The sequence below is a fragment of the Alligator mississippiensis genome, chromosome 1 (assembly GCF_030867095.1).
Source record: "Alligator mississippiensis isolate rAllMis1 chromosome 1, rAllMis1, whole genome shotgun sequence".
Lineage (NCBI taxonomy): Eukaryota > Metazoa > Chordata > Crocodylia > Alligatoridae > Alligator > Alligator mississippiensis.
Window position 1 is genome coordinate 482,458,226 of NC_081824.1, and position 15,415 is coordinate 482,473,640.

The following is a 15,415-nucleotide window of genomic DNA, read 5'->3' on the forward strand; positions in this document are numbered from 1 at the left end:
ATATGATCTATAAAGAATAAATGTGAGTGGGCCAAGGGAAATGGCCCAGTCCTTCAAATGACAATATCTACAACTCTACATTGCATTTCTAGGATGAGGTTTGCAAAAACCCTGCAGCCCTTGCCTGAAAGTTTCTGCTAAAACCAATAGCAAAATCCCCGTTTATTTACTTGGGGAAAGAGTCAATTCATCGCAGAATACTTTGAAATACCTACATAGTTTGAATGCCTATGGGTCTTTCACACCTTTAAATCCTGTGACTTTCTGTAAGTCACTGTCCTGAGAATGGGGCAGGATTTCAAATAGAGGAACCTGATCCTGTCTTGAGCGATTCATTTCTTTGCATGTTTCTGACTAATTGACTTGGTGCTTCCAGGTGAGGTGATGGTTGTTGCCAGGGAACGAGAGCCCTTTCAGCCCAGGCTGGAGACGAACAGCCTGTCATGCCAATGCTGAATGCCAGTACTCCCTTCCACCCTGCTGCCTTCCTCCTGGTTGGGATCCCGGGCCTGGAGGCCACCCAGTTCTGGATCGCCTTCCCTTTCTGCATCATGTATGTCATTGCCATGGTGGGAAATGTCATTGTCTCCTTCATTATAAAGACCGAGCCGAGCTTGCATGAGCCCATGTACCTTTTCCTGGCCATGCTGGCCATCACTGACCTGGTCCTGTCCACTTCCACTGTACCCAAAATGCTGAGTGTCTTCTGGCTGGATTCCAGGGAGATTGGTTTCCATGCCTGCCTCGCTCAGATGTTCTTTATTCACACCTTCTCGTCAGTGGAGTCGGGCGTTCTCATGGCCATGGCGCTGGACCACTACGTTGCTATCCGCTACCCACTCCGGCACTCCCGCATCCTCTCCATCCCCATGACCAAGACAGTAGGCAGCCTAGTGCTGACACGTGGGGTCCTCTTGGTGAGCCCCTTCTCCATCCTCACCAGCCGGCTTCCCTTCTGCGGGCACCGCCTCATCTCCCACTCATACTGTGAGCACATGGCTGTGGTGAAGCTGGCGTGTGGAGACGTCACAGCCAACGTTGTGTATGGCCTAGTTTCGGCTTTTGTGGTGGTGGGCTTTGATGTGCTCGTGATCTCTGTGTCCTATGCCATGATCCTGCAGACTGTCATGAGGCTCCCATCCACTGAGGCCCGTCTCAAAGCCATCAGCACCTGTGCTTCCCACACCAGCATCCTCTTGGCATTCTACATCCCCGCCCTCTTCACCTTTCTCACCCACCGATTTGCTCACCACATCCCGCACCACGTTCACATCATGGTGGCCAATCTCTACCTCCTAGTGCCCCCAATGCTGAACCCTATCGTGTATGGGGTGAGAACTAAGGAGATCCGGGATAGGGTGAACCGTCTGTTCCACCCAAAAGGGGTCTGAGCCAGGCTGGTGGGGGAAGGTGTGGGGGGGTTGACAAATGTCATCTTAGTGTCACTACTTACCAGGGTCATTTGTTTCATGGAGCTCTTTAAAACTGCCCTGCCCTCCATAAGAACAAACATTCGCTGGGTCATACCATTGCCCATCTAGCTCAGTGGCAGAGTCTGTATGTGGAAGGGGAGGCCAAATAAGGCATACTCAGAGTTTTCCACTCTGTGCCCCTGTCCCATTGCAAAGGTTTAGGATATTTGTATTCAGAGTATGCACTCCCATCTCATATTCAGTACCAGGAACTGGTCTAATCTTTTGGACTCCAAAGCCCAGCCTCTTGAACTGGAGTGCCCAATCAGACTCCGCAACTTCACATAGCACTGAGTTTGACACATTGGTGTGAAGAATAAGCTAATCTGGCTTGTATTAAAACCGCTACCCTTTCACGTGTGTCCCGTAGTTCTAGTATTTTGACGATTGTTAGGACGTTTGTTCGTGTGTGTTCATGTGTGCAGTGGGACTGTTTGTGAAGACGTGCATTCAAGTGTGTGCATCCCTTTTCAGTGCTAATATGTGCACTGTAGTAACTTTGCAGCACAATGATGTATGCATGTGTCCCAGCTGCCTGCGGAGGGTTCAGGACTGAGAGTGTGGTCAGGGGTAGAAGGGTAAGAAAGATTTATTGACTTAACTAAAACATAACTACGTGTAGTAACAAGACAAACAACGACAAACAAAGCAATTCACGTCGGCAACTCATCTGCAGTCCCCTCAATTAACTGATACACAGCAAGCTTCTCTTTCCTCAAAGTTCAGCATAATCAGGCATTCCTGAACGACACTGTCAAAAGGACTACCGGGAAGGACCCTGGAATGCAGTCCTTGGGCTCCTTGAGGGCCACGGGCCGACTGATCCAGGCAACAGCTAACTAATCCTTTTCACAGACCTCTATCTTCCTTCTGAATGCTTTCCAGATATTCCAGCCAAATTAGAGCTTCTGAATGGTTTTGATAATGTACAACCACTCAGATTTATTTTAGTTCAACTGTCCTTAGACTGACCAATTTGCATTACAAGCCTTGCATTGCTTTCATAAGATAATTTTAAATACACCACAGGGCCTTAGTACTTCAAGGCTTTGCTAAATTTACTAGGCTTTACTTTATACAAGGCCTCACTACATCTTAGACTTTAATTAAGTTTTTAGCAACAATATATAGTTTAATATTTAAATTATTACAGAAAAAAACACTGAGTCTAATCTTCATAGGGCCTTCAGCAAGCACCTTTATCACACAGACATCATTTTAGCTGTAACAGCATGTAGTCATAATTCTCAATTTATTGAACAACCAAAGGAAGCCATGAGACCTCGCGGTGCGGGCTGCCCATCGAGCAGGGACCACTATATATTTAATGTCATTAATTGATTCTAGAGATCCCAAGGATGCTGGATTCTCTCCAAATACAGAAAGGAGTCAGTACCTGCCTGGAGAGCTTCCTGTCCAAGAAGGACCACCCAAAGGAGGGAAGAAGGATGTTTTGCTATCAGCACGTTAAAGCCTTGGTCTGATGAGACTAGGCCTCTTTCCCAAGTTACTCATGGGGGCTATGGCAGAGGCAGGAATTGAATCCTGAAGGAGTGACTTCAGCTTCCTGAGTCCTTGGTGATTGTCTAAACCAGAAAATCAACCTCCTGCTCCAGCTACTAGCTGTTCCCATCATCATCATCATCATCATCATTAGTACTGTTGTTATGAGGATGATGAGTCGGTTCCTGAAACAGGACCTCAGGCTGTAGATCACTGTTTGAATATGGAACAAAAATATGGTTTCCTGCTCCAGAGACATGGCAATGCTTGGGTTCAGGGCGGGTGCCCATCGGTGTTGTCCACAGGCATTTCAGACAGGGTCTACTTCTGTCCCCTACTTTCTGTCCAGCCCCCTTGGTAGAAACCTCCCATCTGACAGCTGGTGACACTGACAATAAAAAATTCCCCGTAATCAAAAATCATAGGAATGATGCTGTGGACCGCAATATAATCATTCCAGACTTACACCAGACCAATGAGAAGAAATCCAACCCAATAACATTTGGAGACTCATGAATATAGTCTTTTCAAAAACCTCTTAGAGTAGCAAGAGCGGGTCATGGTGTTAGAGCTGTGCCTGGGACAGACAGTTAAGACACCGAATTACAGATTTAACCCAGGATTTTGGTTCAGTTTAATTTACCATACATAGGCCAAAAAAGGGAACTTTAGATTTAAGCTTCCGCAAGCTGGGGAGATATCTGAATCTGAGAAGTTGCTTTAAGTTTATTTCTCATATCTAGAACAGCAACCAGTAACAACTACACAGGTATATAAAAAACAAAACAGATTGTGGGCTGGCAAAGTCTGTGGTTGGGCTGTTTGGGAATTGGCTAAGTGGTCAAATCCAGAGAGTGGGTCGGGTCTGCATCGTCTTGGCAGGGGGTGGTCAGAAGTATCACGCACGGCTTTGTTCCTGACCCCAGGCTGCTCAACATCTTTATCCACAGTTTAGATGAGGACGTGGAAGGTGCACTGCCCAAGACTCTGGACAATAGTAAGCTATGAGGAAAAGCGGTCCCACTAGGGGGATTTGATCTACGTGTACCTGTACAAACTGGAGAGGTGGTTGGAGCTTAACTGGATGTAGTTCAATGGGACTAAATGCAGAGTGCTTCATCTGGGGAGAACTAGCCAGTAAAATGAAGGTAGTTTAGGAGGAGATGTCCTGGCCCACATGTTGACGGAAAAGGACCTCGGGGTTATGGTTGATGACAGGATGAACGTGAGCCGCCAGTACAACACTGTACACAGCAGAGCTAAGAGCATACTGGGATGTATTAGGCACTGTGTCACGAGCAGGACTAAGAAAGTGATATTTCCTCTCTACTCAATGCCGGTGAGAATACAGGTGGAGTCCTGTGTCCAGGTCTGGGTAGTGCATTTAAAAAAAAAACAAAACCCAAAAACATAGAGATACCTGAAAGGGTCCAAGGAAGGGCCACAAAAACGATGAAGGGCCTAGAGGACAAACGATATGAGGAAAGACCCAGGGATGTGCGGCTGTTCAGCCTGGGCAAGAGGAGACTGAGGGGGGACTTGGTGGCCATCTCCAAGTGTGTCAGGGGTGAATATCAGGAGCTGGGAGATAAACTGCTTTCTAGGACGCCCCTGGAGAGGGCAAGGAGCAGTGGACATAAACCATTAGAGGATGGTTTCAGGTTGGATGTAAGCAAGAACTTCTTCATGGTAAGGGTGACCAGAATCTGGACTAGACTGCCCAGGGAGGTGGTACAGTGCCCAACCTTGAAAGTCATCAAGAGGAGACTGGACAGACACCTTTTGCTGGGATCATTTGATGTCAGCAGTATTCCTGCCCAGGGCAGAGGGCTGGACTCAATGATCTTTTGAGGTCCCCTCCAGCCCTGACTCTTCTATGGTTGTGTCACAGAGAGATTTCAGATGTCAAAATTTGGGATCTGAGTTCCTCCCTGGGAGTTAGGGAGTCTAAGGGCCATGCTGCAGTGACACTGAGGATGTGTTACCTGCAGTTAAAATGCAATCGTCCCCAAGACGAAGCAGTGCCAACATTGCATGGCAAGGGTAGGGATTTTCATGTCAGGAGCGAGGGGTATCTCCAGATGGTTTTAGGGAACATGTGTTCAGCCCTTGTCAGACCACTCCACAGAGGTAATATTAGTACATGTTGCTGGTTGTCAATCCCAGCCCTGGGGAAGCACTGGAGTTTTCCCCCAGTCAAGTACTTCACCTGTCACAAAACAGCTGAGAGAAGAAATTAGCAAGAGGATGGGCATTTCACCTATCCTTTTTTGGCCATCCCATGAATTAAAAAGTGCTCCTTAATGTATTTATCACCAAAAGCATAATTATTATGTAGGAGATGCATGAATTCAAGTTCCCCTCGCCATCTTAAACAGCCTTCTTATGCAGGCCTTCTGATACAGTCCTTTATTATGTGACAGCAAAAGACTTCCCTCTAATTACCCCTCTGGAGAAAAATCTAGGCAAGGAATGGCAGGATGCAAGTCCCTAGCACTGAAAGGGTTAATAGAGGCTGGAGGCAGGAGGAGATAACAGGCACATCTGAGCATAGTCAGTCCCAGATGGCTCGGCAGGGGGAGGTAACATAAATATCTCCACCACGGAGAGGCTGATCCCTGTGCATATCCCAGGCAGGGAGTCCTCACTCCTGCTGCACCAGGACACAGGTGAGTTGTCTGGGGTCAGGGCAGCTCTTTGGCATTTCTTTTGCAATAGCAGGAGCTGTTGATTTTTTCGTTGGAGGAAAACGCTGATCAGGAGCAGTCCTACAAACTCCTTTCACACACACACACACACACACACACACACACACACACACACACACACACACACACACACACACATTGCATGCACTTCATGGAAACACAACCACAAACACTCTACACAAGCACAACCTAAGAGGGAGAAGGGGAAGGGCATCTTAAAGCTGTTCAGGGTATCAGGGTTGGGTATTTGACCAGTCTAATCAATTTCAGTCAATTGACTGGTGATATATAAGTAAAAAATTGTAAAATAAATAAATAAATAAATAAATAAAAGCAAATAAACGCCCCGAAAAGCACAAAACCCCACCACATTTTTAATTAATATATGTCAAAAAGCAATAAATTATGTTTCCTGCAACAAAACTACAAAAAATATAGGGTTTGGGGTTTTTTTGTTTGTTTTGGGTGGTGTAAATTTTCTACTATTTTTGAACAGTCAAAAATATGTGGTTAATTGACTGATCAATTGACAATATTTGACCAGCCAATTGACTGTTTTCCCAGCCCTGCAGCTGATAAATTGCTTAATGAATTGCACAGAGACCCAGGCTGGAGGGCTATATGCCCAATGGCACAGAGCAAGGCAGACCAGCTACCTCCTTCCACCAACACACACTCTCCTTGTCTACCTGGGCCCAATTTTAGTGATTGATTTGGGCCTAAAAAGAGGCATAACTAGGAGATCCAGAGATTTCAAGGCACCAGCAGGAGCACCAGCACACGGCAGTCAAGACACCCCACGTCAGTGGTAAGAGCCAAGCCCTAGGAGCTAGCTGAGTTTTCCCTGGTGCTTGAATGAAACACCGGTGAATGCAGAAAGAAGAGCAAGAACTGCTGAACACCTCCTGCTTCCTCTGTGATGCACCAAAACCCCCAGATCCATCTCAGCAATGCTGCTGCCTAACTCCTTATCCCCTATTCCATCCATTTCCATTTGGCTTTTCTTCCCTAGTGGCTCCACCTTACATTGGACTTTGTTACATGTCATTTTGCCATCTGAAATGTTAAAGCATGTTATTAGAGTATAATCCTTCCCTCCAAAAATTTGCAAGTGCTTCTCCTCACATGGAGCTGCTTTTTATAAGGCTGTTGCTGCTAAACCATGAGCCTACAACAAGGGTCCACACTATAATTAGCCACATCAAGACCATCTGAAACCAAGCCTGCCACACGCAGTTGCAAACACCCCATCAAGTAATATCTGCCCTAGGCACCAATCAAACACATCTTTGTTGCAGATACCCGAATAGTACAAACTGCAGCAAGGGAAGTTTAAGTTGTATTTTGGGGGAAAAAAAATCTCACTAAAAGGGTAGTAAAGCATTGGAACAGGCTCCCAGAGAGGTGGTGGAGTCTCCATCCATGGAGGTTTTTAAAACCCAGTTAGACAAAGCCCTGTCTAGGATGATCTGGTTGGGGCTGGTCCTGCTTTGAGCAGGGGTTTGGACTAGATGTGAGTGTCTCAGGTCCCCTCCAACCCTGCTTGACTGTGATTTTTTGATATCCAGATGTTCACTCCACCAACTTGAAGAGGCGAAGCTCACTGAGAGAGTTTGCCTGGAAGCTTTTGAGAGGAGCGGCACCATGGCTTCTGTGGTATAATGGCATTAATGCTGCAAGTTGGTGGGGGGGAATATCTGGGTGACGGTTTTAGGGGACAGCTTGACTGTATGTTGCCAACTGTGTGCACTGTACTTTGTTCTAGGTGGGGTTCGTGCAGCAGACTGACGCGTGCACTAGGGCTAAGCTTAAACCAGGCTGGCTTTGTTCCATGCTGATGGCTTCAGCCAAGCAGAAGGCAGGGTAGATTTGCACCTGATAGACTAAGTAAAGCAGCAATATGGTCTCTGCTATAGAAAACACTATGCTGGCTAATTGCATGACGTTGCACTTCTAAATGACCAAGCCATGTTTGCTAAACCCTGTCAGATACTGATATTACCCTTTTACCAGTATAAATGATCAGAAACCAGTCCATACCCATAAGAGAACAGAAGTTCAGCACTCAAACTGGATTTAAAAAAGGCAGAAGCAGCCAAAAGGTGAATGAGTGCTCTGTCTAACCAGTAGACACCACTCTTCTATCTGGTGGCAAATGCAGCTACCAAATGTAGGCATGATTACTTAAAGCACTTGAATGCATGTGTAGTAGGCCTGTGCGAATAGGGAGCTATTCGATTACGTAGTGACTGACTGAGCACTAGCAGTAGCACCAGAAGCATCACAGGTAGCCATACTGTCAGAGAGCCCTCCTTTTCTCTCAAGTAGGAGCTGATTCTTCTCTAGCATGTCTGTTAAGGTGTGCTCTCATAGTGCGACTCTGTGTGTGTGCATGTGTGTGTGTGTGTATACTAGTGTTCAGGTGCACACTCACTGGTGCTGGAGGCCTCTGCACAACACGGCAGTGTGCCCCATGAAGCCTCCTCCTCCCCTACAGCCTCTGCCTGGTCCACCACTGTAAACGATGGCAGTCAAAATAACTTACCTGGCTCTACACCAGTAGCATCAGCAGCAGCATCAAAGGTACCCACACAGAACTGTCACGGAGCCTTTCTTCTTATAAAGGAATTAACAGCAAGAACTAAAAATGTTGTGTTGTGTTGGGTATATGATATTACTCATGGTGTGTGATGATGGCTTATCTTGTGTGTTTATGTCTACATGTTTATTATTTTAAAAAAGGAATATTTAAAAAAATATATATCTTAGGAAGCTTTGGGGTTGAAAAACCCTTTGTTAAGCTGAGGAAGTACATGCAGTTGGTGTGTCTCCTGGTCCTGGATGGAAGGAATAATAAAGAAGCCAGAGGTTGGCCTGGCACGCAATGCAGGCAAGAAAGCCAGTCAGTGACAAAGGAAATTGAGGCATCGGGGGGTGAGGGACAGGCTGGTGGGGGACGGGGGAGGGAAGGGGGATGTAGCAGTGCAGTAGAAGTGCTGGCGCACTGTTGGCTTTTATACTTTTTAGGCTGGTGGCAAAGCAGGTAAGAGGTTTGGCCATGGGTCCAATGCACAGGGTTGAGCTTTGCTCTAGACTTGCACCAAAGTCCTGGCTGTACGTTTGTGTCTAGTCATTTGGGAAGGAGAGTCAATGGTGGCTGGAGGTCATGCTGGCCACATCACTGTGAGCCTTACACACACATGGCTGCATGGGCCTGGCATTGACCAACTTCATGGTGCACTCGTGGTTTCTCTGATTTCAGGTTCTGTGGTTGGAAATAAAGTTGGGCATAGCATTGTTGTTTGTGCCAATTAGGTACAGGAAGTGGTGAGCTTTAGCCACACTAGCCCAAGGGGCCAGGCTAGGCCTTTGACCAACTTAAACATGCACTCACAGTTCTCCTGATTTCACGTTATGTTGTCATTTCTTTTTCCTTCTCTCCAAGGAGAGGCATGATTTAATGCAACACTGATGGGTATTACGGGGTGAAATGAGACAGAAGTAAGAAAGGGGAAATTAGAAGTACCGCTGACTTTGAAAGGCAATAAAATGTTCCATAAACAATACATCTCAGCTGGCCAAGGGAAATGGACAAAAGACAACGATACAATACTAGCATCCTGTCGATAGGATGAGGTTTGCACAAAACCCTCAGCCCTTGCCTGACTGCTTCTGCTAAAATGAAGGGCAAAACTCCTCTTAATTTACTTGGGTGAAAAGCTGATAAATCTCTGAATGCTTTGATATGTCTAACGGTGTTTGAATGCCAATGGGTCTTTGTCACCTTTAGTTCCTGTGACTCTGTGTAAGTCAGTGTCCTGAGAATGAAGCTGTATTTCCAAGAAAGGAACTTGATTCTCTCTTCAGTGATTCACTTCCTCTCATGTTACCTGCTAATTGACTTGGTGCTTACAGGTTCTGGGACGCTTCTTCCCATGGAAAGAAAGACCTTTCAGCCCAGGCCAGAGATGAACAGCCTGTTATGTCAATGCTGAATACCAGTACTGTCTCACACCCTGCTTCCTTCCTCCTGGTTGGGATCCCAGGCCTGGAGGCCACCCAGTTCTGGATTGCCTTCCCTTTCTGCATTATGTATGCCATTGCTGTGGTGGGAAACATCACCATCTTGTTCATTATAAAGATAGAACCAAGTTTGCATGAGCCCATGTACCTTTTCCTGGCCATGCTGGCTATCACCGATGTGGTCCTGTCCACCTCTACCCTGCCCAAAATGCTGGGCATCTTCTGGCTGGACTCCAGGGAAATTGGTTTCCGTGCCTGCCTCACTCAGATGTTCTTTGTCCATGCCTTCTCAACGGTGGAGTCGGGCGTTCTCATGGCCATGGCACTGGACCGCTTCATTGCGATCTGCTACCCTCTCCGGCACTCCAGCATCCTCTCCATCCCAGTGACAATGGCAATAGGAAGCCTAGTGCTGACTCGTGGAGTCCTCTTGGTGAGTCCCCTCTCCATCCTTGTCAGACGGCTTCCCTTCTGTGGGCACCGCCTCATCTCCCACTCGTACTGCGAGCACATGGCTGTGGTAAAGCTGGTGTGTGGGAATGTCAGAGCCAACATCATATATGGCCTATTTATGGGTTTCATGGTGGTGGGCTTTGATGTGCTTGTGATCTCTGTGTCCTATGCCATGATCTTGAGGACAGTCATGAGGCTCCCATCCACCGAGGCCCGTCTCAAAGCCGTCAGCACCTGTGCTTCCCACACCTGTGTCATCCTGGCGTTCTATTTCCCAGCCCTCTTCACCCTCCTGACCCACCGATTTGGCCACCACATCCCACACCACCTTCACATCATGGTGGCTAACCTCTATCTCCTGCTACCCCCCATGCTGAACCCCATTGTGTATGGGATAAGAACCAGGCAGATCCAGGACAGGGTGATCCATCTCTTCCAGCTGAGAGGGATTTGAGCCAGGGTGGAGGGTCTTGCAGATGGGGTGCTGACGTCTGTACTCACCGCAGTGTCTGCGTGCCGCTGTTGTGTTCTCTGTTTCAGGAGAAACTCCTTGTCTGTGCATGGAATTCCCCCGGGCCGTTGTATAACGGAGCTCTTTAAAACTGTTCTTTCCTCTTTAAAAGTGACCATTTGATGGGTCAAACCATAGGTCCACGTGGACCAGTGCATTTCCCATCTAGCCCAGTGGCAGATTATGGCTGCTGAAGAGAGGCCAAACAAGGCATAGCCAGAGCTTTCCACACCATGCCTCGCTCCCATTGCAGAGGTTTAGGGCAATTGTATTCAGAGGCTGCACCCTATGGGATTTGGTACCTGGAACTGTTCTAATCAGTGAGTGGCGATGCATAGGGGATGCACGGGGTGCACATGCAACCCCTGAGAGCATCGGTGCACCCCCTGACCAGCTGTGGGGATTTCCCTGGGCAGAGAGATCCTCCACGGGGGGGATCCTCCTGCCCCTGGCAGGGAGATAGGCTGCAGGGGGACCTGCCCCCCCAGTCAGCAGGACTGGTAGCAGTGGGGTCACGTGCCTCCCCTAACTAAGGTGGCACCAGTTGTCCATGTAATCAGATGTTTAACTGGGCCATCCAATCAGCCTCCACAATTTCCTGTGGCTCTGATACATAGCCTGCTGAAATAGAAACAGCTGGACGAACTCAAAAGGTTTATTCCTGGCTACAACTGGCCCAACCACTCAGCTTGGCTGCAGAAAAGGACCTTCAAAAGAAACAAAGGGGGAAAGCCAGGCCTACCTTCTAGGTCTGAGCTGCAGGCAGTCTGGGTCACACAGCTCCCCTGGGAGCAGAAGGTTACAATCCTCTATCCCAGCCCAAAACTTTCAGGATTAAGCTGCAAATTCCTTCTCCCTCAGAGGAGACTTCACTCTTCAGCAGCCCCACAGTGTCTCCTCCTCCCCAAACCAGTGTATCTCCCTTTATATCCCTCCAGATGACACCATCTTGGCTTTGTCCAGTCAGGGAGTCCCATGCTCCAGTCACTCTCTTAACTAATCTGTCTGAAAAGACAATCAGGCCAGATGATTTTACATATTTTCGCAGATCCAAGGCCCTAGCCTTCCATGTGCAGAGCATCGCAGTACACATGGCCAGTACAACAGGGGCCATTTTGTCCACATGACCAGAATACCTGTTGTGTTTTTAGCACAACAGGAAATAAAGAAATAAAGGAAATAAGGAAAAGAAAAGATAAATACAAAATAAAAATGCACAAGAAACAAAGGCACACACTCTGCCATAAACAGCTCAAGTGTGTGTGGGTGTTACATTTGTATTCAGAGGCTGCATCCCTGTCTATCGTATTCAATACCTGGAACTGGTTTCATTGCCTGCTGAACTGGGCCACTCTGTCAAAGCTAATGTGTGCACCCTGGTTACATTGCAGCACAGTGATTGGAAATGATTTCTTGTCATTGTCACCAGCTGGCATATGCGAGGTTTCATGTATCTACTCACATTTCTCAATACATTAAATCACCAAAGGAATCCATGAGACTACTTGGTGTGGACTGCTCATCAAGCAGGAAGAGGGGGTGGGTACCCTATATGGTTGCAGGTATTAATTGTTCCTAGAGGTCCCAAGCATGCTGGACTCTGTCCAAATACATAAAGGAGTCAGTGCCTGCATAGAGAGCTTCCTGTCCAAGCATGACCACCCAAGGGAAGGAAGAAGGCCATTTTGCTATCTGCACTTTAAAGGCTCGCTCTGATGAGGCCAAGCCGCTTGCCCAAATCACACACAGAGTCTGTGGCAGAGGCAGAAATTGAATCCTGAAGTATTGAGTTCGGTTCCCTGAGACCAGGGGGAGTGTTTTAACCAGAATTTGATACAGTCATTCCAGATTCACACCAAGGAAATGACAACAAATTCAACCCAATAGCATTTTAAGACTCATATCTATTGCCTTGTCAAGAATCACTTAGGGTGCACCTGCATGTTGTCCTACAGCGATGTAGCAAGGCACTATATCACCATATGGTGTGCCATGGTGATGTAGTGATCACATAGGTCCACATGTGATCATTAACTACATCACTGCAGCGGCGTGGTCCCTGCTTCTAGTGCACCGCTACTGCAACGAAGCAGGGATGTCTTCCCGTGTGCTGCCAGTATGGCACAGTATGGGCGGTTACCAAGATGTGTACCAAGAAAGTACTAAAACACGGTGCAGTAACAACATCACTATACGGCAACATTTAGACATGCCCTTAGGGTAGCAATAGTTGGTCAGAGTGTATATTAGAGCTAGGTCTACGACAGAGAGTTAAGACACCTACCTTACAGATCTGTTTCTGCCCAGGATTTTGGTTGAGTCCATTCTAACATACATAGACCAAGAAAAGAAATGTAGATCTAATCTTCCCCAAGATGGGGAATTGGGTTTATTTGTAACTTTGCTACTTTGGGTTTATTTCTCATATCTAAAACAACAACCAGTAATGACTACCCAGACAACAACCAGTAACAACGACAACTATATGGCTAGATACACAGGTATATGGCCATGGATATACAAACACACGCACACACAAGAGGAGATGATAAAACCTACCAAGCAGTCTTTAACTTTAAAAGGGAGACTACACCAAAATTAGGAAGCTAGTTAGACAGGAGTTGAAGGGAGGTAAGGAACTAGCAAGCAGCATGGGAATGGCTTAAGATCACCATATTGGAGACACAGAGCAAATGCACGCCTCAAATAAAAAAAAAATGGAAAGCAGACATTAAGAAAAAGCCAGTATTGTTTAATGGTAGACTTGCAGGAGCAATGAGCAGAAACAAGGCTTCTTTTGAAAAGTGTAGTCCAAGCCTAATCAGGGGGGAAGCGTAAACACTTGCAAATCCAATGTAAGACTAACAAGAAAAGAGAGAATTTGAGGAGAAACTTGCTAGACTCACAAAAGGTATTGATTAATATGTCCATAAGTCCATTAGAAGCATAAATGGAAAATTTAAAACTCTCCAGTGGGCGACCATGGTCACCCAGAACAGATCATGGAACGTATAATGACTCGGCGTCGATCCACAAGTACGTCCAGTTCTGGGCCCCACACCTCAAAAAAGAGAAAGAAGAACTAGAGAAGGCCCAGAGAAGGGCAACAAAGATGATCAGTAGCAGGGTGGGACTCCCATGTGAGAAGAGGCTAACGAATCCATGCCTGGTCAGTTGATAAAAGAGATGATTGAGAGGGGACATGAGAAGGCTTTACAAACTAGAAACAAGGAAACTTTGGCTTAGATATTAGGAAAAAACGTTTCTCACTAGAATGGTGGTGCTGTTGTTCATCCTCAAATTTGAAGATGACCATGACATCACTGGTTGGTTTAGCTTCTGTGAACATGTGAGTGGCTGCTCAGGCCAACTTGTGCTTTCAACTGTCTATGGCAAACAGAGCAAAAGATGCCACCTTGGGGTGCTTCATCTCCAGTGGACGTGCTTCTCTTGTGAGTTTTACACTGTTTGTGCTTCTGCTCTGCTGCAGCACTTCTTCCCCACTCATATATAGTAGCTCTAGGATGGATGAGGCTTCACCAGGTGAGCAAGATCTTCCCCAGACTTGGAGCCAGTGTTGAAACATTTCAAGAATGACTTGAGTGAGTCCTTGAAGCATTTCTTCTGGCCTTCCTGAGAGTGCTTTCCTTCCTTTAGCACACCAAAAAAGATCTTTGGCAGTTGCTCACCTGACATCCTGGTGACATGGCCTGCCTCTCTCACCTGTGATTTCATCAACAGAGTGTGGATGCTTGAAATGCCTGCCCACGTAAGAACCTCAGTGTCTGGGACTTTGTCTTGCCATCTTATCCTCATCAGTTTCCTCAGCCAGCCCATTTGAAAGTGGTTCAGCTTCATTGTTTGGCATCTGTACACTGTCCAGGTTTTGCATGCATACAACGATTGGCAACACAATGGCTTTGGAGACCTTCAGTTTTCTTTGTTGTTTGATGCCCCTGTGCTCCTGCACATTTGTATGAAGTCTGTCGAAAGGCACGCTTGCTTTAGCAATGCTAGGATTGGTTTCATCAACAATGGCCATGTCTACAAGAACATTTAAATGCGACTAAATATAATGTGCATTAAGCTAATGCACATAAGTGATTTTTGGCAGATGTCTAGACATGCAAGGATTTTGTTCTAAAATTAGTCCCAGATCCCTGCAGTCCTGCCACGTGCCCCTGTGGCTACCAGGAGCAGCTCCAATCTCTGGTCACATGGCTGCCAGCACTTGGCATCCATCAGGGAAATTCTGATCCCTGGCCAGCCCCTTCCCAGCCCAGGAGCCATGTGCCCATTGCAGGGGCAACATGCAGCAGCCCCCTCCTTGCCCCTGCCCCTGCCCCTGACAGCAATGCCCAGCACCCCATTGCTCCAGCCTGGCCCCTGCCAGCGATGGCCATCGACCCACGCTCCTGCTGGCCATGGTGCTTGCTCTGGTGGCCCTGGCAAGCCCCATCTCCTACCCAGGTCCCAGGACAGCCATGAACCTGCCAGTGGGGGCTAGGGTACTGGCTTTGGGAGGCCCTGCCCAACCCCCTCCTCCTGCATTCTCCACTCCAGCTGTCAGCCTTCTGCCCACACCCCTCCAACCCCCTGCCCAGTCCCATCTCTGCTCTCTGAATACACATGTGGGTGAAACAAAAAAAATGTTATTACCCTCACAACATCCATCCCCATCCCTTCCCCCTTCCCCATCAGCAAAAAGAACACCTCCACCCTTCTCCCCTCAACCAATAAAGCCC

The 15,415-nt window shown here is 47.3% G+C and overlaps 2 protein-coding genes across 2 annotated transcripts; both read left to right on the forward strand.

The window, feature by feature from the left end:
- The first annotated feature begins 415 nt into the window (after positions 1 to 415).
- LOC132250341 (olfactory receptor 52R1-like) lies at positions 416 to 1,391 on the forward strand. Its single transcript, XM_059727005.1, has one exon. It carries the CDS (start codon positions 444 to 446, stop codon positions 1,389 to 1,391), a length of 948 nt encoding a protein of 315 aa, XP_059582988.1. The 5' UTR covers positions 416 to 443.
- An 8,212-nt stretch (positions 1,392 to 9,603) lies between these two features.
- On the forward strand, positions 9,604 to 10,613 carry LOC132250342 (olfactory receptor 52R1-like). Its single transcript, XM_059727011.1, has one exon. The coding sequence runs from the start codon at positions 9,666 to 9,668 to the stop codon at positions 10,611 to 10,613; it is 948 nt and encodes a 315-aa protein (XP_059582994.1). The 5' UTR covers positions 9,604 to 9,665.
- The last annotated feature ends 4,802 nt before the right edge of the window (positions 10,614 to 15,415 follow it).